At 51.5% G+C, this 19,750-nt stretch overlaps 2 protein-coding genes and 1 gene segment (V, D, J or C); 1 reads left to right on the top strand and 2 right to left on the bottom strand.

The window, feature by feature from the left end:
• Positions 1,422-10,266, bottom strand: LOC100511166 (DBH-like monooxygenase protein 2). The gene is made up of 13 exons (XM_021079192.1): positions 10,231-10,266; positions 9,872-10,018; positions 9,212-9,373; positions 8,894-9,046; positions 7,481-7,648; positions 7,188-7,290; positions 6,831-6,997; positions 6,154-6,245; positions 5,776-5,872; positions 5,577-5,636; positions 4,132-4,262; positions 2,803-2,917; positions 1,422-2,533 (listed from the first exon to the last, which is right to left on the bottom strand). Exons 1-13 carry the CDS (start codon positions 10,264-10,266, stop codon positions 2,291-2,293), a joined length of 1,674 nt encoding a protein of 557 aa, XP_020934851.1. The 3' UTR covers positions 1,422-2,290.
• On the bottom strand, positions 10,720-11,811 carry LOC110257568 (putative DBH-like monooxygenase protein 2). The gene has a single exon (XM_021078908.1). The coding sequence runs from the start codon at positions 11,298-11,300 to the stop codon at positions 10,986-10,988; it is 315 nt and encodes a 104-aa protein (XP_020934567.1). The 5' UTR covers positions 11,301-11,811; the 3' UTR covers positions 10,720-10,985.
• On the top strand, positions 17,671-19,044 carry LOC102158691. The segment is given in 3 exon segments: positions 17,671-18,087; positions 18,269-18,382; positions 18,661-19,044. Coding segments are annotated over 2 exon segments (384 nt in total).

The raw sequence follows: 19,750 nt of genomic DNA, 5'->3' as shown, positions 1-19,750 counted from the left end.
ATCCCTTTTGACCTCAACTCTGAGCCCCTTTTGCCATCATTTGGCTGCCAGGAAACTGCAGTCACAAAGATATAAATTGGAAAAAACCTTGAGGTCATCGAATTCAGACTCCTCCCCCATGTAGGGAAGTTTTAAAACATTTGCCCAGCAGGGCCGTCCAAGCCCCCTGTCTAATATATACATGCCTAGTACAAATGCGTCCCTTTAAAATATAGAAGCGAATCATTTTACAGGTGGACATATAGTTCCTCTCTAGAGGCAGTCAGGGAGCTCTGGGACAGACTCAGAGGTGGATGTGAGAACCCAAGGGAAAAATGCCCCGCCCCCGCGGATGCGGAAGCTTGACCTCAGCGTCACAAGGGCGAGTGGGCATGCGCTTGTGAATTTCCTATTCATTTCAGTAATTTCTCTTCTGACCTAATGGCCTGCCCACCCATGGGGCTCTGTGAATATGTGCATGAAGATGAAATGCGGAGATCAGGAAATGAAAAAGAAAATAAAATGAGAGAAGAAAGGCTAAATCAGAAAAAAGCATAGAAGGGGCAGCAGTGCCTGGGAACCACACTGGGCCATGAGCTGGTCATTTGGAACATTGGAAGATTCTGGCTGCAGAACCTTGGGGTAGTTGCCCAGCGGACTTGAACTTGTCAGGACAGACCTGAGAAGAAGGCTGAAGCACAGACCCAGGTTTGGCGTCTGAAACTCATCCAGGGAGGTTCTTCTTTATCCTTTTTTTTTTTCCCCCCTAAAAGAATAGAGTTGAAAGAATTACCTTGAGGGGGTCTTGGACTAACACAGATTGAAATAGAAATGTCAGACATTCGTTAATTGGGCAAACCAAAGAGAAAAAGTCTGCTTTGATTGTTTTAAGTTTCTGTCTAGATTCATTGGTACCTGTGTTTCTTCATGCTGTAGAAAGTGATTCGTGTACTTCAACCCTCTTCCAAAGGGCCTCAACCATTACCTAAAGGAAAGCCACTTTATGCTTTGAATGGTGACAACAGAGAAGCCCAGTAGTGGACACACAATCCCTCTGGCTTCCGGGAAGCCGTGTTTTTTTTTACTCTGCTCCTCAAGCAGTGGCAAAGAGTTTCCAGAGGCCAGATCCCTGATCTCCTCGAAACACCTCGGAATAGACAGAGTAGGGATTCCTTCTAGACGACAGGAACAATGAGCAAGGTAATGTGTAGACTAGCATCCCTTGATCTATCTACAGAGCCCAATTCAGCCTCCCTGGCCAGTTAGGCGCTTGATACCCTGTGAACTGAGTTTTGTTTTTTCGTTTTTTGGTTTTTTGTTTGTTTGTTTGTTTTTGCTTTTTAGGGCCGCACTTGCTGCATATGGAAGTTCCTGGGCTAGGGGTCGAATCAGAGCTACAGCTGCTGGCCTACACTACAGCCACAGCAACACCAGATCCCAGCCGCATCTTCGACCTACACCAGAGCTCATGGTAATGCTGGATCCTTAACCCGCTGAGCGAGGTCAGGGATGGAACCCCTAGATTCATTTCCTCTGTGCCACAACAGGAACTCCTGAACTGAGTGCTGCGAATGTGAGAATGTGATGCTTATTGAGTCAACGAAGATCACCTGGCGGTAGAGGCACAGATGAGGCCAGCAAGGGCTGTTTAGATGTTGCATTTTGAGTAACCAGGTCCTTATCTTATCTATATAACCCAGAAGCCTTATCCTGAGCCATTCAAGAGACCTCCCACTGCCTCTCCTGGACCAAAGGCTCATAGCAAAGAAAGGGCAACAGTAAGCGAGTTGAATTCTATTTAATTTAGTGTCTTTGTCCCTTGTAAACAGAACCCCTCCCTTCGCAACAAATCACAGGTGTGGCTTGTTGCCTCTGCCTCATGGCAGGCAGGGGGGAAGAAAGAGAAATAGGAGCCCTTCCAGGGCCAACATGGGCTGAGGAGGGTTTACAGGGCACCCCTTCTGCATTCAAGCCCCCTCCTCCCCACAAAGCCTCCCCAGTGTTCGAGCTGGGGCCCCCGACTGCCCAGAGATCCACCGCCTCATCCAGCCTTGAATCCAGATTCGGTTAGAAAACGTGTGGTCCCACCAATGCTTCTAAAGTTTTAAAGGATGGATTGTAGCGCTTGTCACGGGAGAGACTTTATGGAATCTGCTCCACGCCCAGGCCTGCAGGGTCCTGACTGAGGTCAGGGGCGGGGGCACAGATGGGGGACTTTGGGGGCCAAAGCGGAGGGGAGTTTCTATGTTTGATAATAAAGGGGGAGGCTTGAGCAGAAAGGGGCCTGCGTACATGACGTGAGGGGACAGTGTCAGACTCCAGCCTGCAGGGTGGCAAGGAGCCAAGAGAGGGTCCCCTGCCCAAGTAAGAAGGCAGCCAGGGGGAGGCGACTTGGAGTAGCAGCGCTGGAGACGGAGAGGGCCATTGGTGCAGCCCTGAAGCCAGCGGGGGTTTGGTCCTCGGGCTCCACTTTGCCTCCGGAGGACTCCAAGCAGGGGCCTCGGGGAGTAGGGACAATTTCCGGAATCCAGCCTGTGGTGTTTTCCACTAGCTCCTGCAGGAGAAGGAAGAACTGGGTTAGAATGGAAACATCCCCACCTCCTTTCCTCTCCCAAGACCCTCCTAGATGGTCCTCTGTCCTCCCGAGCCTGCTGGGAGGCTCCACTCCGCTCCCAGAGCAGCACCAGCCCCCTCTCTGCTCCCTCAGCTTCTCCTTCTCTGATCCAGTATCCCTGCCATTGTGCTTCTCATCGTTCTTCTCTTTTCCGGTCTTGGCCAACACCATCCCTAACCCTGAGAAGGTGGCGTTTCCTGGACACTTACGTCAATGGTCTTTATTATCACCGTCTGCTGGGCCTCCTTGCAGGCTTTCTCTGCCTTCTTAATGCTTTCCGGGGTCCACTCCACATTGTTCATGGCCATCATGCCCTCCATGGAACTGTTGTGGGCACGGAGAATGGACACTAGTTTAGGGGCGACTTAGAGCCTTGACAAAATGTGTATAAAACAGCCTCACTTTTATTAGCATCAGTTCCATGTCGGCATAAACCTCAAGCAGTGTCTTACAATTCAGAGGCAATTGTGAGCGTGGCAGAAGGAGAAATATCATCAGAACTCAGACATGGGATTTTTTTTTTTTTTGGTCTTTTGTCTTTTGAGGGCCACACCCTTGGCACAAGGAGGTTCCCAGGCTAGGGGTCTAAATCAGAGCTGTTGCCGCTGATTCCCAGACATGGGAATTTTTTAAAACTGAGAAAGAAACATCTGACTCTTTAAAGAAGTGTTTCTTGGAGTTCCCGTCGTGCCATAGTGGTTAACAAATCCAACTAGGAACCATGAGGTTTTGGGTTCGATCCCTGGCCTTGCTCAGTGAGTTAAGGATCCAGCGTTGCCATGAGCTGTGGTGTAGGTCGCAGACACGGCTCGGATCCTGCGTTGCTGTGGCTCTGGCTTAGGCCAGCGGCTACAGCTCTGATTTGACCCCTAGCCTGGGAACCTCCATATGCTGCCCTAGAAAAGGCAAAAAGACAAAAGGAAAAAAAAAAGAAAAAAAAAAAAGTGTTTCTTGGGAGTTCCTGTTGTGGCGCAGCCAAAACAAATCCGACTAGTATACATGAAGATGCGGTATCGCTCCCTGGCCTCCATCAGTGGGTCGGAGATCTGATGTTGCGGTGAGCTATAGGTGGCAGACACGGCTTGGAGCTGCTGTGGCTGTGGTGTAAGCCGGTAGCTATAGCTCCGATTCAGCCCCTGGCCTGGGCATTTCCAAACGCCTCGGGTATGGCCCTAAAAAGGAAACAAAAAAAAAAAAAAAAAAAAAAGGAGTTTCTTAATCTGGGGGCCATGAAGTCCAAGAAGGTTGATGGAGTGACTTCTGGGAACTATAAATGTCCTGAAATTGTATGTGAAATGAGGTGCCTCTGCATAGACGTACATTTTTCTTGGAAAAGAGTTTCAGCGCTTTCATTAGGGTCTCAGGGAGGATGCTAGGTTCCAAGTAATTAAGGGTCACTAGTAAACAGCATTGGAAAGGTAAACAGTATTTGACCAAATCAGGTGGTCCATGAAAAAAAGGCAGACAAATAATCTTTACACAAGTGCTCTGACTTCCAGAGGTCACATGTGAGGGTCTTATCTTCCAGAATGACTCACTCTGAAGCCTCCTCCCCCAGCTCATGGGCCACATAGATGATGTCGGGGTAGCCCATGCAGCTGGAGATGTTGTTTCGGGGATAGTAGAAGAGGAAGATGAGGCACATCTCATTAATGGTGCTGGGCCCCCCCTGGAGGAGAAAAGAGAGAGCGAGTTGGAGAGACAAGGATACAAAGGCCTGCAGAGAGATGGGAACAGGTAGGCAGAAACTAGCTTAGGTGGTCATTCAGTGATACTGTTTTCCTTTTCCCTTAACCTAGAGCCAGCTCACTTTTTTTTTTTTTTTTTTTTTTTTTTTTGGTCTTTTTAGGGCTGCACCTGCAGCATATGGAGGTTCCCAGACTAGGGGTCCAATCGGTGCTACTGCCACCTGCCGACACCACAGCTCACAATAACGCCAGATCCTTAACCCACTGAGTGAGGCCAGGGATTGAACCTGCATCCTCATGGATACTACTCAGGTTTGTTAACCACTGAGCCATGACGGGAACTCCAGCTCACTAATCATTATTTACTCCTTAACATACCTCTTCCTTTCTTGTTCTGTTTCTAACCGGCCAATAATTATTGATATGATTTCCAAAGAAATATCCCACATAGCGTCCTCCTCCTCTACAGCTCCTTTGCTACTGCGCTGGTTTTAGACAAGATGGTTGAAAAGATGAGATAAAATGCCGAGTTTCCCCCCAAAAGCCACTTCCTCTTAAGCTTCTCTGGAATTCCCCATCTCTGCATGTCAAAAGCAGGTCCCACTCGCATATGTCATGCGCTCCGTTCACTGTGTGAGGTCCTGATGATATTTCCCCCTGCGAATTCCCCTTGTGCGTTATCGCTGTTCTTCTCTTACTGTGTGTTTCACTTTCTGCCTTGTGTTGTAATCATTTGTATGGCTGTGATTTCTTCCTTGAAAGCATGCGATCCCTTTTGGATCCTGCCAGCACCGAGCCGTTCCTGACACACGACATGGGTGTGGCTCCTCGTGACCATAATTACAATCGCTAAGTCTAACTGATCATCTACTTCAAGTCGGGCCATGATCTGTGTTAATCGACTCTCCCCCACACCTTCTGAGACAGTATTCTTAATTCTTAATTCATACTTAATTATGAATTGAAACAGACACAAAGGAGCTGAATCATTTGCCTAAGGTATTAATGACCATGTTGACATTCAAACCCAGGCCATCAGGCCCAGAGTTCGTGCTCTTGGACCCTGTCACATGCTTTCCTTTCATAATCTTAGTGGGTCACTGACAGAGAAAATGGGAATCCTGTATTCTTACAGTCATGGGGATGTGACAGCGTGAAGCCCCATGTCAATGGAAAACTCCACTGGAGAAAGAGAGGGGCTCCAGCTGGAACACCCTGTCACTTGATTGCCAAGGCCAGGGACGAGGTTCTATTTGGAGGCTGTCATTGACCATAGTGGGGGGAGAGGGACTTACAAAGGTCAAGAAGTCTCGGTCCAGCGTCTGGTAGTGACACTCTACCAGCAGTTCATCTCCCTGTGCGGAGTGAAACAAAGGCTGAAAGTAAGACGCAGGGGGACTGAGAGCGTCTCAGACCTCTTGTGGCTAATGAACGTGAGGACAGATCCTGTCTCCCTCCCCCCGTGCCAGCCATGCCAACCCCCTGGGCTCTCACCGGCTTGATGACCATGCGATAAGGTAAATCTCGAGTCTCCTGCAGATTGAAATCGTAGGAGTCATCTTTACAGATTGTTTGGAGTTGTGTTCCATTTCTAGAGGGAGACACGCGGAGGGGACGGGAGTCAGGAGAGGATGAAGCGGGGAGGAGGGCCCTTCACAAGAGAAGCTGTGTGTGAGGCCATTCTGTGGGCACAGATGGCCCCCCAAGCAAAAAGCTCCTCCCTCCACCATCATATTCCTGTCCTCTCTCCTACAGGAAGAGTTCTAGACCAACCAACCAAGCATCATCTCATGCTGCGGAATCATGATGTCCAACCCTAACTTGCATTTGCAGGTACAGAACGGAGCGCTTCCTAACCCATGCCTTCCTTACCTGTATTGCACGGCTTGCAGAGCCCGGCCAGCCAAGTGGGTGTGGAGCAGGTAGCCATACACCTGGATGTCAAGCACCGGGGCCCCATTCATCTGTAGCAGGGAGGAGACACACCTGGTCTAACAGGGACTCTCGTGATGCCCTGCTCTTCAATTGTCTATATATATATATATATATATATACATTTTTTTTTTTTCTTTTTTAGGGCTGCACCCACAGCATATGGAGGCTCCCAGGCTAGGGGTCGAATCAGAGCTACAGCTGCCAGCCTACGTCACAGCTACAGCAACTCGGGATCCTTAACCCACTGACAGCTCACAGCAACTCAGGATCCTTAATCCACTGAGCGAGGCCAGGGATCAAACCAGCAACCTCATGGATCCTAGTCCAGGTTCGTTAACGGCTGAACGATGCGGGGAACTCCCTCCTTTAGTATTTGACACCTTCCTCTCATGACTGACACATACCCCTCTGGGCCCCACTGGCCCCTCCTGCCCCTCTCCTTGCCCCAAAGCCCTCACGCATGCCTTCCCCTGCACCATCCAGGTGAGCCATCCTGTTGAGCGCCGGGCAGTAGTCCTTCTCCAAGTCGGGCTCAGGCTAGTGCGCGCTGGAGGATCACACCAGACCTGCGGTGGGGAGCGAGGAACCTGGGGCAGGGTGCCTCCCGGCCTCACCTCCTCAAACTTGTCCGTCTTACACAGCCCGTAGGACATGAAGGACTCGGCGCCCGGGGGGATGAAGTGGATGGGGAACGTGAAGAAGCCCAGCTGCAGGACACCCATGTCGTATTTGCGCAGCTTTGCCGTGTAGTAGACTCGAATTCCCGAGGAGTCGTACACCCCTGGAACCAATCCCCAGAAGGCAGGAGACTGGGTCACAAGATGAGGGGAAAGAGCGCCCCGCCCCCCTGGAAAAAGGGGGGGGCTTCGAGCCGAAGGGGTCTGTGGGGCCTCGGGTGACTTCCTCCCAGCCGGTAGAGGGCGCAGCCGCCCCGCCAGCCGTGTTCTCGTCTCAACGCGCTAGGCGCTCACCGGGAAGATTGTGAAAATTGCTATAATGAATCTCCAGTCGGATCCACTGGGGGTCCAGGGGCGTCCCAATAGAGATGCCCACGTCATCCGGAAACTGGTAACTCTGGTGGATGGAGGGAGATTGGGCAGCGGGAATGACTGGGAACTCGGCGCTGGGAGCCAGGGCCTGCCCTTGTTTTCTGGCCCTCGTCCCAGACCGCCTCCGTCCCCCCCCCCACCTTCTGTCTGTCCAGCAAACCCGGTTGCCCGACCCCACGCATCCCCTTAGCGATTTCCCCCATCACAGGACTCACTGTGCCCCCGACAGCCCAGCCCACGATGACCTGGGAGCAGAGGGAGAAGGCAGGGTCGGCCCCGTAGCAGTCGCTTATGCCCGTGGGGAGGGCGCTGGCGTTGCCGCAGGCGTATACCAGGATGTGGTGCACCATGGTCTCGTTGTGAGGTTCCAGTTTGGGCTCAAACTGGGTGGGGGACCCAGAACAGGGCACCGTCAGGATCCTCTGGGCCAAGTTCTCAGTCCGCCACTCCCTCTCCTGTGCAGGTCCTTGCTTCTCCCTCTCTCTTCCATCTCCTCTGTTTTTATCTTCCCCAAACTACCATTTCCCCCATATGCTCACTCCTCTCTCAGCCCTCACCCTTTTATTTTATTTTTATTTTTGGTCTTAAGAGGGCTGCCCCTGCAGCATATGGAGGTTCCCAGGCTAGGGGTGGAATCAGAACTGTACCAGTGGCCTATGCCACAGCAATGCCAGCTCCAAGCCGTGTCTGTTACCCACACCACAGCTCACGGCAACGCCAGGTCCTTAACCCACTGAGTGAGGCCAGGGATCAAACCTGCGTCCTTATGGATACTAGTCAGATTCATTTCTGCTGAGCTATGACGGGAACTCTAGCCCTCAACCTTTTGAAAGGGCTTCCTGGGAGCCCAGCATACTGGATCCAGCCAGGAAGTTCCCAAGACTTCCAACCCCCCCCCCTTTTTTTTGTCTTTTTGTCTTTTTAGGGCTGCACCTGCAGTATATGGAAGTTCCCAGGCTAGGGGTCAAATCGGAGCTATACCTGCCGGCCTACACCACAGCCAGGGATCGAACCTACTTACTCATGGATACTACTCAGATTCGTTTCTACTGTGCCACAGTGGGAACTCCCCAACTTTCCCTGGATAACCTCACCAGTTCACCATAGCTGAGCGTGTGGCCATGCCTGGTGGGATTCCCTCTCTCAAGACCCAAAATGGCTCGTACGCATTAGCTGCTCATTATAAGGTCATACTTTTATTTATTTGATCAGAGATGAAATCACTCAAATGTGAAATCAGGTGACAGATTTGAGTTTCCTCTAGCCAGACTTCGCTGACCTGACAGTTTCCAGCCACATCTCCCTGGCCTGCGTTTTTCCTGGGCTAAGAGAACGTAATTATAGCGCTTATACTTCATTTGTTGCAGACACGTATTAACTAATGACCTTAGTCAGATTTGCTATTGCATTGCAGGGCTCAAATAAAACAGTACTGGGAGGTATAGTTCTGGAAATCATGCAACTACCTCCTCCACCAAACCTGGCCTGGCCCCCTTGTTCTCCTGGTCACTTCCCTCCTGCTTTGTCCCCGCAGTGGTCTGAACACCTTCTCTTCAGAGTCTCCCGTGCCCACTGCCTGTCTCAACCACCTGGACAATGTCCCGCCATCTGGGTCTGGTTCACGGTACCTTGTAGATGTGATGCTTCTTGCTAACGATGGGGAGAGGGAGGAAGGTGCAGGCATAGGTGGTGTCATCCTCTGGAATGAGGAACTGGAGCAGGACCCACAGAGGCTGAGTGGGTGGGAGTGGGGCTCCCAGAGAAGGAGGGGAAGGGGCACATCAGGGAAGGGCGGTCACTTGAGGGCCAGTTTGGCCATCCTCAGGGGCCCTGGGGAGTCCGAGGAGCCTCGGTCCCAAGAACACACTGAGGACTGGGTGCAGGGGGAAGGTTGGGTTGGGTGGAAGGTGGGAGGGGGCTGGGGAGGCTGGGAGGGAGGGGCTTACATCCGTGATCTCCAGGTCGTGGATGATGGCGTCCTCGGGGGCGTCGAGATCGTCGGGGTGGATGATCTGGAGCAGGAAGATGGACTTCACGAACATCCGCTCCCGATCCAGCTTCAGGGTGTCATCAGGGCCATAGGCAGCCAGCACCCTCACTGTGTCACTCTGGGGGTGTCAGGTGTAATGAGGTGTTACACCCCCCCCCCCAGCAGCACTTTGCACAGACCCACACCCTACCACCATCACAAGCCACTTGCTCACTTCTGCACCGTGGAGCAAAGAGACCTTCAGACTGGGGGTCAGAACTGGTTGGCTTCCAGCTCTGCCCAGAGGCTAACTTGCTGGAGGTGCTGAGCAAGCCACACCGCTCTTGTATCCCCTCTCTGAGCCCTTGTCGCCTTGGGTGTGTGACGCTCTGAAGGCGCATAAGATCCAGCAAGGTTCTTCAGGAGGGAACACTAGGGAGGGGGTGTGAGGCCCAGTCACCAGGAGGCCACCCTGTCCAGGGCCGGGGCTGTGCCTGGGAAGGCTGAGGGAGATGGAGGTCCCAAGAGCCGAGACTGATGGACATGTGTGGCCATTCCAGCTTGGGTGTGACTTCACCCCCCAGGAGGAAAAGCTGCTTGTGCTCAAACGTTCTCCAGCCCCACCCCCGCCTTTTACCGTGATGTCTTGGTCCTGGGGGTCGCAGGAGCGGAAGGGCCTGGAGAAGCGCATGGTGGTGTAGACGGCGTCTTCCGTCAGCCCCTGCAGCTCCGCGTCCTGGCTCCCGTCCTCTTCCAGGGTGTCTTCATCCACCACATGCTGATCCTGGGGTCCAGTGAAGGTCAAGGGGTAAGAACCAGGAGCCCCAAGTGGCCATGACTTTGGAGAATTCCAGGTGAGTTCCTTTAGCTCCCCTAAGATGCTAAATTAGTAGGACCCAGGTCTTTATTATGCAGTGGGCTCCTCGGACAGAGCACTGCATCAGGGACGGATTCAGAGGGAAGAGGGATGGACAGTGTCCAGTGAAGTTTAGCCACCTGACCTTGCTCCACTTCTCCCATTTCAAATCCCATCGCCATAAATCCTAATGCTCCTCCTCTATCCCTAAGCCTGAGAAGCTCACTCATTCCCCGACTGTCTATGCGAGTCACCCTCTCATAGGGCTCTTCGTGTGGATGCTTCCCCGGTACATGCAGTTCAGAGGGGGTGAGCCTGGGAGACGGGTGAACTGCCTCCTCCTCTGCAGAATGGGCTAATCATCATCTGCCTCGTGCCGATGCGGAGGGGTTTACCATCTGCAGAACTTGGACCAATGCCTGATTAGTCAAAAGCGTGTAACAATTGTAAGCTCTTAGTCTTGCAGCTCCTGGTGCTGTGCCTAGACTGTCTCATGCTCTGGACAGTCCCAAACAGCTTTGATGTTCTCCCGGTCAAAGGGCACTGAGACTGTGGTTCAGGGCTTTTTCTCTTTCAGTCCAATAGCTCCATTCCCCCGGTTCCCTTAGGGGACATGGGATTTTCTAGGCGAATCAAATGCTGTCGGCCACTGAAAGAGTCTAACATATGATGCAGACTTCCGTGAACTCAAGGAGCGAGAAGGACTCCCAGGGGCAACGTCTATGCCATCTCATCTCACGAAAGACCCTAGAGATTGAAACTCTCCAGTGGACCATTTCTGTCGGGAGAAGCCAACTGTCAGGTGGTGTTCTGGGCTGGTGCCTGGATGTGTTTGGAAAATATGGATCTTTCTTGGACCTGGAGCCATCCTCCACCCAGCCAGAGACCCTTGTGCTTAGGAGGGATTCACCCTCTGACTCACCGAGAAATAGACATGACCGTCAGGCGAGACCCCTCCGACAACCAGATCGCTGCCTGCTCTGGTGTAGCGATTGGTGATGCCCAAGCCCACCCAGCCAGCTGTCCGGACCCGGAGCTCAAAAGCGATGATCTCAGCGTCCAGGTCAAAGTCCCAGCGCAGGAAAATGACATTAGAAGGATCTAGGAACCTAGAATAACGCAGACTCGAGGTGGGGCCGAGGCGGTTGCCTTGGGAGGGGGCTGCCAGGGCTGAAAGCAGAAGAAGCTGGAGGAGAAGGGCGTGGGCCATGGCTCTTGGGGGCTGAAGCCTCTCTCCTTCAATGGACACTCAGGAAGGATGGACTTATATGTGCCTCTCGCTGTGCCAGGCACCACGCCACAGGGGAGGGACGGTCTGGGGCTCTTCTGATCTTATTATCTCTGGCTTCAGCGTGGTGCCACTTACATAACTCAGGAGGTGTAAGGTGCCCAGAGGAGACTGCTTTTGCCCCAGAGTAGGGACCTGGCATAAAATTCTCAGGAATGAATCATTAAGACTCTTCCTTCTCAACTGCAGGCCAGTGTCTGACCCATGGCGAACTACAGAATCCGGGATGTTTAGTTTCTCTGTACCTCTCTTTCTCCCTCCCTTTCTCTCTGTTTCCTCCTCCATTCCCTCCTCCCAGATGCCCCACAACCTTGTAACCAGCCCTGTAGCACTCTGTCCTCTGGCCCATGTCCCCCACCCCAGTTTTTGTAAATTTTTTTTGTCTTTTTAGGGCTGCACCCATGGCATATGGAAGTTCCCAGGCTAGGAGCTAAATCAGAACTGTAGATACCAACCTACACCACAGCCACAGCACACCAGATTGGAGCTATGTCTACAACCTACACCACAGCTCATGGCAATGCCAGATACTTAACGCCCTGAGTGAAGCCAGGGATCAAGCCCGCATCCTCGTGGATACTAGTCAGGTTCATTACCACTGAACCAAAACAGGAACTCCCTCCACCCTAGTTTTTCATGGGCGTCTTCTATTTTGTCTCTATATGCAAGGGAGGCACAGGGAGGGAGGGGTGGTAGGACTTTGTGTGTGCCCTGCCCTTCAGGCTGTCTCCAGCACAGGAAGGAGAGGAGGTGTCGGGAGGGGATGAAGGGGTGGCTAGGATTTCCATCTCCTGAAGGAGTCTCTCCTACTAATCCCTGGAAGGACGTGTAGAGGTGAAACAGCCCCGGTCGGCTTTCTAGACGGGCAAGTCAGCGGCAGCTCCTCGTTTCTGCACGTTGCTGAGGAGGAGCGAGGAGGAGGAAGGGAAGGGAAGGAGAGGGAGAAAATGGGCACTATATATGAATTTGCCTTCAGGATGCTTTGTACTTTGCTCTTCCTCCCACGAATTGCCTTTCAGAGATGCCCATGGAAGGGACCCTCCACGGGAGGCTCGACCACCTCCCCTGCTGGCAGAGCACTTTGGTGTGATGGAAACAGTAGAAGTGCAGAAGGGGTATCAGAGCATTGGAACACCAGTGTAAAAAGAAGCTGGATCTGCTCGACTTTCCAAAAATTCCAGTCCACTTATATTTTATGTATTTATTTTTTGTCTTTTTAGGGCCACACCTGCGGCATATGGAAGTTCCCAGGCTAGGGGTCGAATTGGAGCTGTAGCTGCCGGCCTACACCAGAACCACAGCAATGCCAGATCCGAGCTGAGTCTGCAACCTACACTACAGCTCACAGCCATGCCGGATCCTTAATCCACTAAGCAAGGCCAGGGATCGAACCTGCATCTTCATGGATGCTAGTCGGGTTTGTTAACCGCTGAGCCACGACGGGAACTCCATCCACTTATAGTTTAGATGAGGAAATGGAAACATCAAGACATAACCTGCGTCGTGCCTGATCGACCATCCAGTTGGCAATGGAGATGATGTGAGAGCACGGGGGCCCTGCTCCCCAGCCAGTGCTCTTTGCATTATTTCCTTAGGTCATGGACACCACAAGGCACACAGCCCCCTGCCCTGCATTTCCACCGTGGCTGGTGCTGGTGGAGCGGGTGGTGCCCCTTGCTGGCTGCTCCTTCGGGGGCGCCCCAAAGTCTCCAACCTCTGACAGAGCTGATCCAGAGCTGGGAATCACCTCATCGGACCGTCAATGTGCTTCCTCTGTTAGACAATGGAGACGATAGCAAGGGAAGTTCCCATTGTGGCTCAGCGGTAATGAGCCCAACCAGTACCCATAAGGACACAGGCTCGATCCCTGGCCTCACTCAGTGGGTTAAGAATCCGGCTTTGCCATGAGCTGTGGTGTAGGTCACAAGTGTGGTTTGGATCCCATGTTGCTGTGGCTGTGGTGAAGGCCAGCAGCTGTAGCTCCCATTGAACCCCTAGCCTGGGAACCTCCATGTGTGTCACTTAGGCCCTAACAAAGAAAACAAAAAACCCAAAAAGCAAACAAGGACAGGTGCCCAGAGGCACAGAAACCGGATCACACATCTCACAGGGGAATTCAGCTTAAAGGAGGGGAAGCGAAGCTGGAGCATCCATTTACACCCCCATCCAGGGCACACATGTTCTTCTCATTACCTTTGAGCCCATCAAAGCTGGCGAGGACCAGGCTGAGGTTGCTTGCAGCTGCTGTGGGTGACTAAGCAGAAAACACCTTTCCCAGGAGGGCAACCATCAGAACGCCCACCTCTGAGCAAAGCGGAGAAGGTAGAGAGCCAGGCAGCCACCTGGAAGGAAGAGGCTTACCTTGACCCAGGACGGGCCTTGGGCCAAGACCAGAGGAGGAGCCTGGGGAGGCACTGACCTTGAGGAACGGGAACCTGGGTAGGAGATAACGACAGTGTCAGAGACATTCTGATCCCAATCGCATCTGGGGATTAAGGCGAAGTGGGGGTTTGGGGGGGGGGGCAGCCCTGTAAACTGAGATGGGCCCAGGATCCCTTTTCCTGCCATCTGCTCACCAGCCAGAGTGCTGCCCTCCGGCGTAGGCAGGGGCACCAAGATGAGCTGGGAGCTGGTGACTGCAACTCGGGGAAATCTCTGCTCCTGGTCCCAGCTGTCTGGCTTCCCAAAGGGCTTTTTTTTGGACTATTTCTCCTTTTTCTTCCCCCAGTTATGGCTTTCTCCCCTGTCTCCCAGCCCTCTTTCTCAGGATCAAGTGCACAAGGCCTGTGGGGGTGTGGACACACCATCTCGGCGTGCACACTGCTCTGGTACTAAGAGCCATGATGGGGTGCCCCAGAGCTCACCTCTCTCCCTGCCTGGAGCCCCGAGGCTGAGAATAGGGAAGGGGGCAGAAGGCTAGAGGGGACCAGTACATGAGATCAGAGGCGTGGTTTCCAGAGGGGAAGTGGATCAGCTTGCATGGGGATGGATGGTAACCAGTCTTTGGAGTTGACCACTTTCTAGTGTGTACAGATGTTGAATTACCACACTGAACTCCTGAAACTTAGATGTTAAAAAATCAGATTGCTGACCCTCCACCCTGCGAGAAGGGAATCAGCACACATTGCTTGGAGTGCAGTGCAGCTGATATTTTGTGCACATTGAGATTATGCAAATTTTAAATAGCATGATAGGAAAAATATTAATAAAGTTATTACTTTTTTTTTTTTGGCCAGGCTGGCAGCATGTGGAAGTCCCCAAACCAGAAATAGAATCCAAGCTACAGCAGTGACAATGCCAGATTCTTAACCCATTGTGCCACCAGGTAACTCCTAAAGTTATTTAAGCATGGAATTGTAGATAATGAAAATCTGTATTTTTTTAAAAAATCAAGGACCACAGGGTGTTCCCATTGTGGCTTAGTGGTTGACGAATCTGACTAGGAACCATGAGGTTGCAGGTTCGATCCCTGGCCTTACTCAGTGGGTTAAGCATCAGACGTTGCCGTGAGCTGTGGTGTAGGTTGCAGACGAGGCTCGGATCCCCTTGTTGCTGTGGCTCTGGCGTAGGTTGGCGGCTACAGCTCGGATTAAACCCCCTAGCCTGGGAACCTCCATATACCACGTGGGTGCAGCCCTAGAAAAAGACAAAAAACAGCAACAACAACAACAACAAAAAACCAAGAACCAAAGGATTTCAAAGGTATCGAGCTGAGTGAATTCAGCTCGATATGAATTAACTCTCTTATGCTGTCACCAAACACCAGCAGTGACTGTTAAAATTTACCAGGTATGGCAGCATTGTGAATTGTTGGGGATAATACAATTCAATACAAAAATCCCATCCCAACTCACAGAATCTCTCCACAAAGGTAGAAAAGGAATAAAAGATCTTGTGTTATTGAATAAGCGTGAAATCAGAATGTGATACATATCATAGGAGTTTCATTAAGAGATTGCAGAGATGGGGAGTTCCTGACATGGCATGGCAGAAACAAATCCGACTAGGAACCACGAGGTTGTAGGGTCAACCCCTGGCCTTGCTCAGTGGGTTAAGGATCTGGCATTGCTGTGGCTGTGGTGTAGGTCGGCAGCTGTAGCTCCGACTGGACCTCTAGCCTGGGAACCTCCATATGCTGTAGGTGTGTCCCTAAGAAGCAAAAAAAAAAAAAAGAGAAATTGCAGAGATGAAAAGAAATCTCAGGCTTTCATACAGGCTGGTAAGTCAAACCCAGTACACACGTGTTCTCAAGATAAGCAGTAAACAGGAGTTCCCGTCGTGGCTTAGTGAATCCAACTAGCAACCATGAGGTCGCGGGTTCGATCCCTGGCCTTGCTCAGTGGGTTAAGGATTCGGCATGGCCGTGAGCTATGGTGTTGGTTGCAGACTCGGCTCGGATCCCGCGTTGCTGTGGCTCTGGTATAGGCTGGCGGCTGCAGCTCCGATTCAACCCCTAGCCTGGGAACCTCCATATGCCACGGGAGCAGCCCTAGAAAAAGGCAAAAAGACAAAAAAAAAAAAAAAAAAAAAAAAGGTAAGCAATAACTAGTCATCAAATGAGAAGACTCAACAGGACCTTTTTCAATCATGCTGAAGTTAGTTGGTAATTGAAGTGTCTATCTGTGCTAACTGGCTTCACCAAAGGAAAAATAAACTTGTCATTTTTTTTTTTTTTTTAGAGCCATGCCTGTGGCATATGGTAGTTCCCAGGCTAGGGACTGAATGGGAGCTACAGGGTGCCAGCCTACACTGCAGCCACAGCAACACCAGATCCAAGCCTCATCTGTGATCTGTGCCTTGGCTCACGGCAATGCAAGATCCTTAACCCACTGAGCAAGATCAGGGATCGAATCTGTGTCCTTATGAACACTATGTTGGGGTCTTAACCCACTGAGCCACAATGGAAGCTCTAAACTTGTCATATCTATATGATAGAATCATTTTGCAATTTGATGCGAGGCATCTGCTCTAAACTAAGTTAAGCTTATCTTCCTTGATGTTTATATTCCAAAAAGGTAGTTGCAGGTCCTTGAAAGGAAGTTCCTGGATCTTAATGCTGGCAACAGATTATTTAACTTTTACGACAATGTATCCATATTTCAAAGAGACGGAGGAGGAATTTACAAGGTTTTCTAAAGTAAATGCTCTAAGAAAATGGTGGGGAGGGAAGTCTTTTTATTTTTGACAGGACTATTAAGCCTCTTCTGTTTGGTTTGTATTTGCTTTTACAGAGGAATATACAGGTCATAGGAGATGAATGTCCGCTGTCTACAGTCTGGCGATGACTTGCAGCAGCCCCTTCGCATGTGGAAATCCCTTTGTTCCAGCAGGCAGATAGTTAGGCCTGAGCGGAGAAGGGGTGCATGGGGCCAGATGGCAGGAAACCACACATCATGCAAACAGCAGGGTCCATGCATGGATTAAAGAAAAGCCTTAAACTCCAGACTGATAGGAAATCACACCTTTTGGGGTGATAAGGGCCCTGGGGGCAGACAAAGAAAAGCAGAAGAGAGTGTGAATCTCCAGTGTCTGGATGTAACCTGTTGCTCATTATGACCTCATTTTAATAAAATTATCATACAATTAGCTATGCAGGTAAGGAGTGCCCATCATACGCCAATATCACGACACTTCCAATAAAACTAAATAAGGACAGAAATCCCTCCTCCCTTCAGGAAGGTGAAGCTGAGATGAAAATTAAGGAATAGGACCCCCTAAATCCCACTTTCCCAGTGAATACCCCTCCCATACAATTAGATGCTGTTAGAGCGCTGGGCAAAGGAAAACAGTGGACCCGAGCAGTGAGATCTCAAGCAAGATTTATTCATCAGCAGAACGGCCGGGAACAAGAGGATCTCAGAGCCCCTGCCAATGGGAGAGATTCAGGTTTTATAGGCAAGGGGTCATGTGCTGAGTTCTCTAGGTCTGGGATGGCAGTTGAGATCATGGTATAAAATTTAACTTTCTCTTGGTGCTGTCTTCATCCTTGGGAAATCAGCTGCTTCATGGGCTTGGTTGTTTTGCCTCTAGGTCTGATAAGGTAGAGACTGCAGGTCTGCGTCTGGGTGGGTCAATGAGTCATGCGGACTTATTCTTTTTTTTTTTTTTTTTTTTTTTTGGTCTTTTCTAGGGCCGCACCTGTGGCATATGGAGGTTCTCAGGCTAGGGGTCTAATTGGAGCTTTAGCCACCGACCCATGCCAGAGCCGCAGCAATTCGGGATCTGAGCTGCATCTGTGACCTACACCACAGCTCACGACAATGCCAGATCCTTAACCCACTGAGTGAGGCCAGGGATCGAACCCACAACTTCATTGTTCCTAGTCGGATTTGTTAACCACTGAGCCATGACAGGAACTCAAGGACTTATTCTTTTTTAGCCTTCATTTTACTTTCCACCTAAGAGATGCCCCATGTAACCGGTGTGCCAAAAAACTCAGAGCAGCTGCTTGCCTCTCTGCCCGCCTCTCCCCAACAGGTGTATTTCTCACTTAAATAAATCTTCAATTTTCTTTCTCAATTTCCATCCTGTTTCTGAATTCTTGCTGTGACAAGATGAGAACCTAACCTTCAGAAACACCTTTGTTCAACCTCCGAGCGTTGCTTGGTTACATTGAGATATTTTAATTCTTTGCAAAGATTTGAGGCCCAGAGTCAGAGGCGTGGATCTAGGAGTCTCTGTGAAGCAGCTGAGAGGGTGCAGTGCCAAGGTACCCAGTGAGTGTGGGAAGTGAGTACATGGGGAAGTGTCGGGGAGCAGAAACCGGAAGCCCCAGTTTGAGGTTCGTGCCTCAAAGAGAAGATGAGACAAGAGACTGAGTTTCCTGGAAAGGCCACTCCCTTTTGAGTGTCAGGCCCAGAGACTGTCAGCCACTCACTCCCTCTTTACAGGCCAGGAGCTGCTCTCCTGCTGGGCTGACCCGGTCCCGCTGCCCTGCTGGAGTGGCCAGATGTTCCCGTTTCCTGTCCTGTGGAGCTGGGTGATCATGGCTGTTGGGAGCACAGGTCAGACTCCAGGCAGAGAAAGCCGCTCGTGGGTGGAGGAGGGGAAAGAGGGCCCGGGCACTGGGGAACCCGTAGACACAGATGGTTCTGGTCCCCCATTGCAGCCTTGCAAACTCCTCCCAGCACAGCACCTCACCGTGAAAGTACCCCTTCTCTTCCCAGCAGCTGCTTCTCTGCAACTCCTGGGTTCCTGTCTTCAAGATTTGGCTGCAATGAGTGATTTCAGGCACTGGCCACCAGCCTCAGGACCTTTTGCCTGGCCTGCCTGTGTGTTTCAGATGCCGCCGCAAGCCTGGTGGAGCAACGCCCCCGATGGGTCCTGGTACGTCGTGGACAGGCTGAAACCCTGCACTGCACCCTGAGGAATTCCCAGTACCCCTGGATGAGCTGGTACCAGCAGGATTCTCAGGGCCAACTGCAGGTGCTGGCCAGTCTGGGGAATGTGGGCGATAAGGAGGCCACATCCCTTCCTGGAGCAGATTATCAGGCCACGCGGGTCAGTGACACAGAGCTGAGGCTGCTTGTGGCCAACGTCACCCAGAGAAGAACCTTGTTCTGCACCTGCAGTGAAGACACAGTGAGATGCCCTCCTTGGATCAGTGACTAAAAACCACCCCTGGTTCCCAACCACAGAGCCCAGCCTCCCCCTCCTCTGCCCTGAAACCCCTCCCAGCCTTCTTCCTCCCCACCTGGAGTCTCCCTTCTGGCCTCTTGACTCTTAAGCAGGCTCCCCCTGCCAGGACATGCTGCCAACAAGCACAGTGACTGATCCTCAGGGCAGACTGGCTTGGCCACTTCTGACTTTGGGGAAGACTTCATCTGCCTCAAACTTAGTGTCTGTCTGTGTCTGCAAAATACAGAGTTACTCTGTCTGACGCAGACGATGGCTGCTAGGATTAAAGAACACAACTCAGGTGAGGCCTTTAGGAAACTGCAGAGGCCCAGATGAAGCACGTCATTAGTGTGAGCTATTTCCTCTGCATGCGTATCTGTAAAAAGCATATTGTATTTTAACGCCCGTATCAGTGCCCAGAGGGGTGCTGGAGAGAAGCCTGGGGAAATTCTGGGAGCTCAGAAAAGGGGCAGAGGGACTATCTCAAGGCCTGATTCCCACTCACGCCCCTGGAATAAATGAGCACACACTTTTCCAATCAGATCCTCATTCTTGCCCCACCCCTGCCTAACCTACTTCCACCTCACTCTTGAGCTTTTTAAAAGAGCCAGAGAGAGACTGACCTAGAAAAGGACCAGGGCCTGAGATTCACGGTGGACGGTTTACCAAATTCTGCCCTAAAAGCCGTGGTTCGGAACAGGGTCTGCAACCTAAGACCACATATGAAGTGAGGGTAGACAGAGGAGCGGAGACCA

Source organism: Sus scrofa, chromosome 18, assembly GCF_000003025.6.
Source record: "Sus scrofa isolate TJ Tabasco breed Duroc chromosome 18, Sscrofa11.1, whole genome shotgun sequence".
In the NCBI taxonomy this organism is placed as follows: Eukaryota; Metazoa; Chordata; class Mammalia; order Artiodactyla; family Suidae; genus Sus; species Sus scrofa.
This window is presented reverse-complemented; position numbering and strand designations above follow the sequence as displayed.

Coding starts and splice junctions, on each gene's coding strand:
- LOC100511166 (XM_021079192.1), bottom strand. CDS start 10,266: ATGGGATTTGAAATGGGAGAAGTGGAGCAAGGTCAG. Junction 9,374..9,871: donor CCCAGGACCAAGACATCACG/GTAAAAGGCGGG, acceptor TGACACCCCCAG/AGTGACACAGTGAGGGTGCT. Junction 2,918..4,131: donor CTGGGGGAGGAGGCTTCAGA/GTGAGTCATTCT, acceptor TGCCCACAACAG/TTCCATGGAGGGCATGATGG.
- LOC110257568 (XM_021078908.1), bottom strand. CDS start 11,300: ATGGCCCACGCCCTTCTCCTCCAGCTTCTTCTGCTTTCAGCCCTGGCA.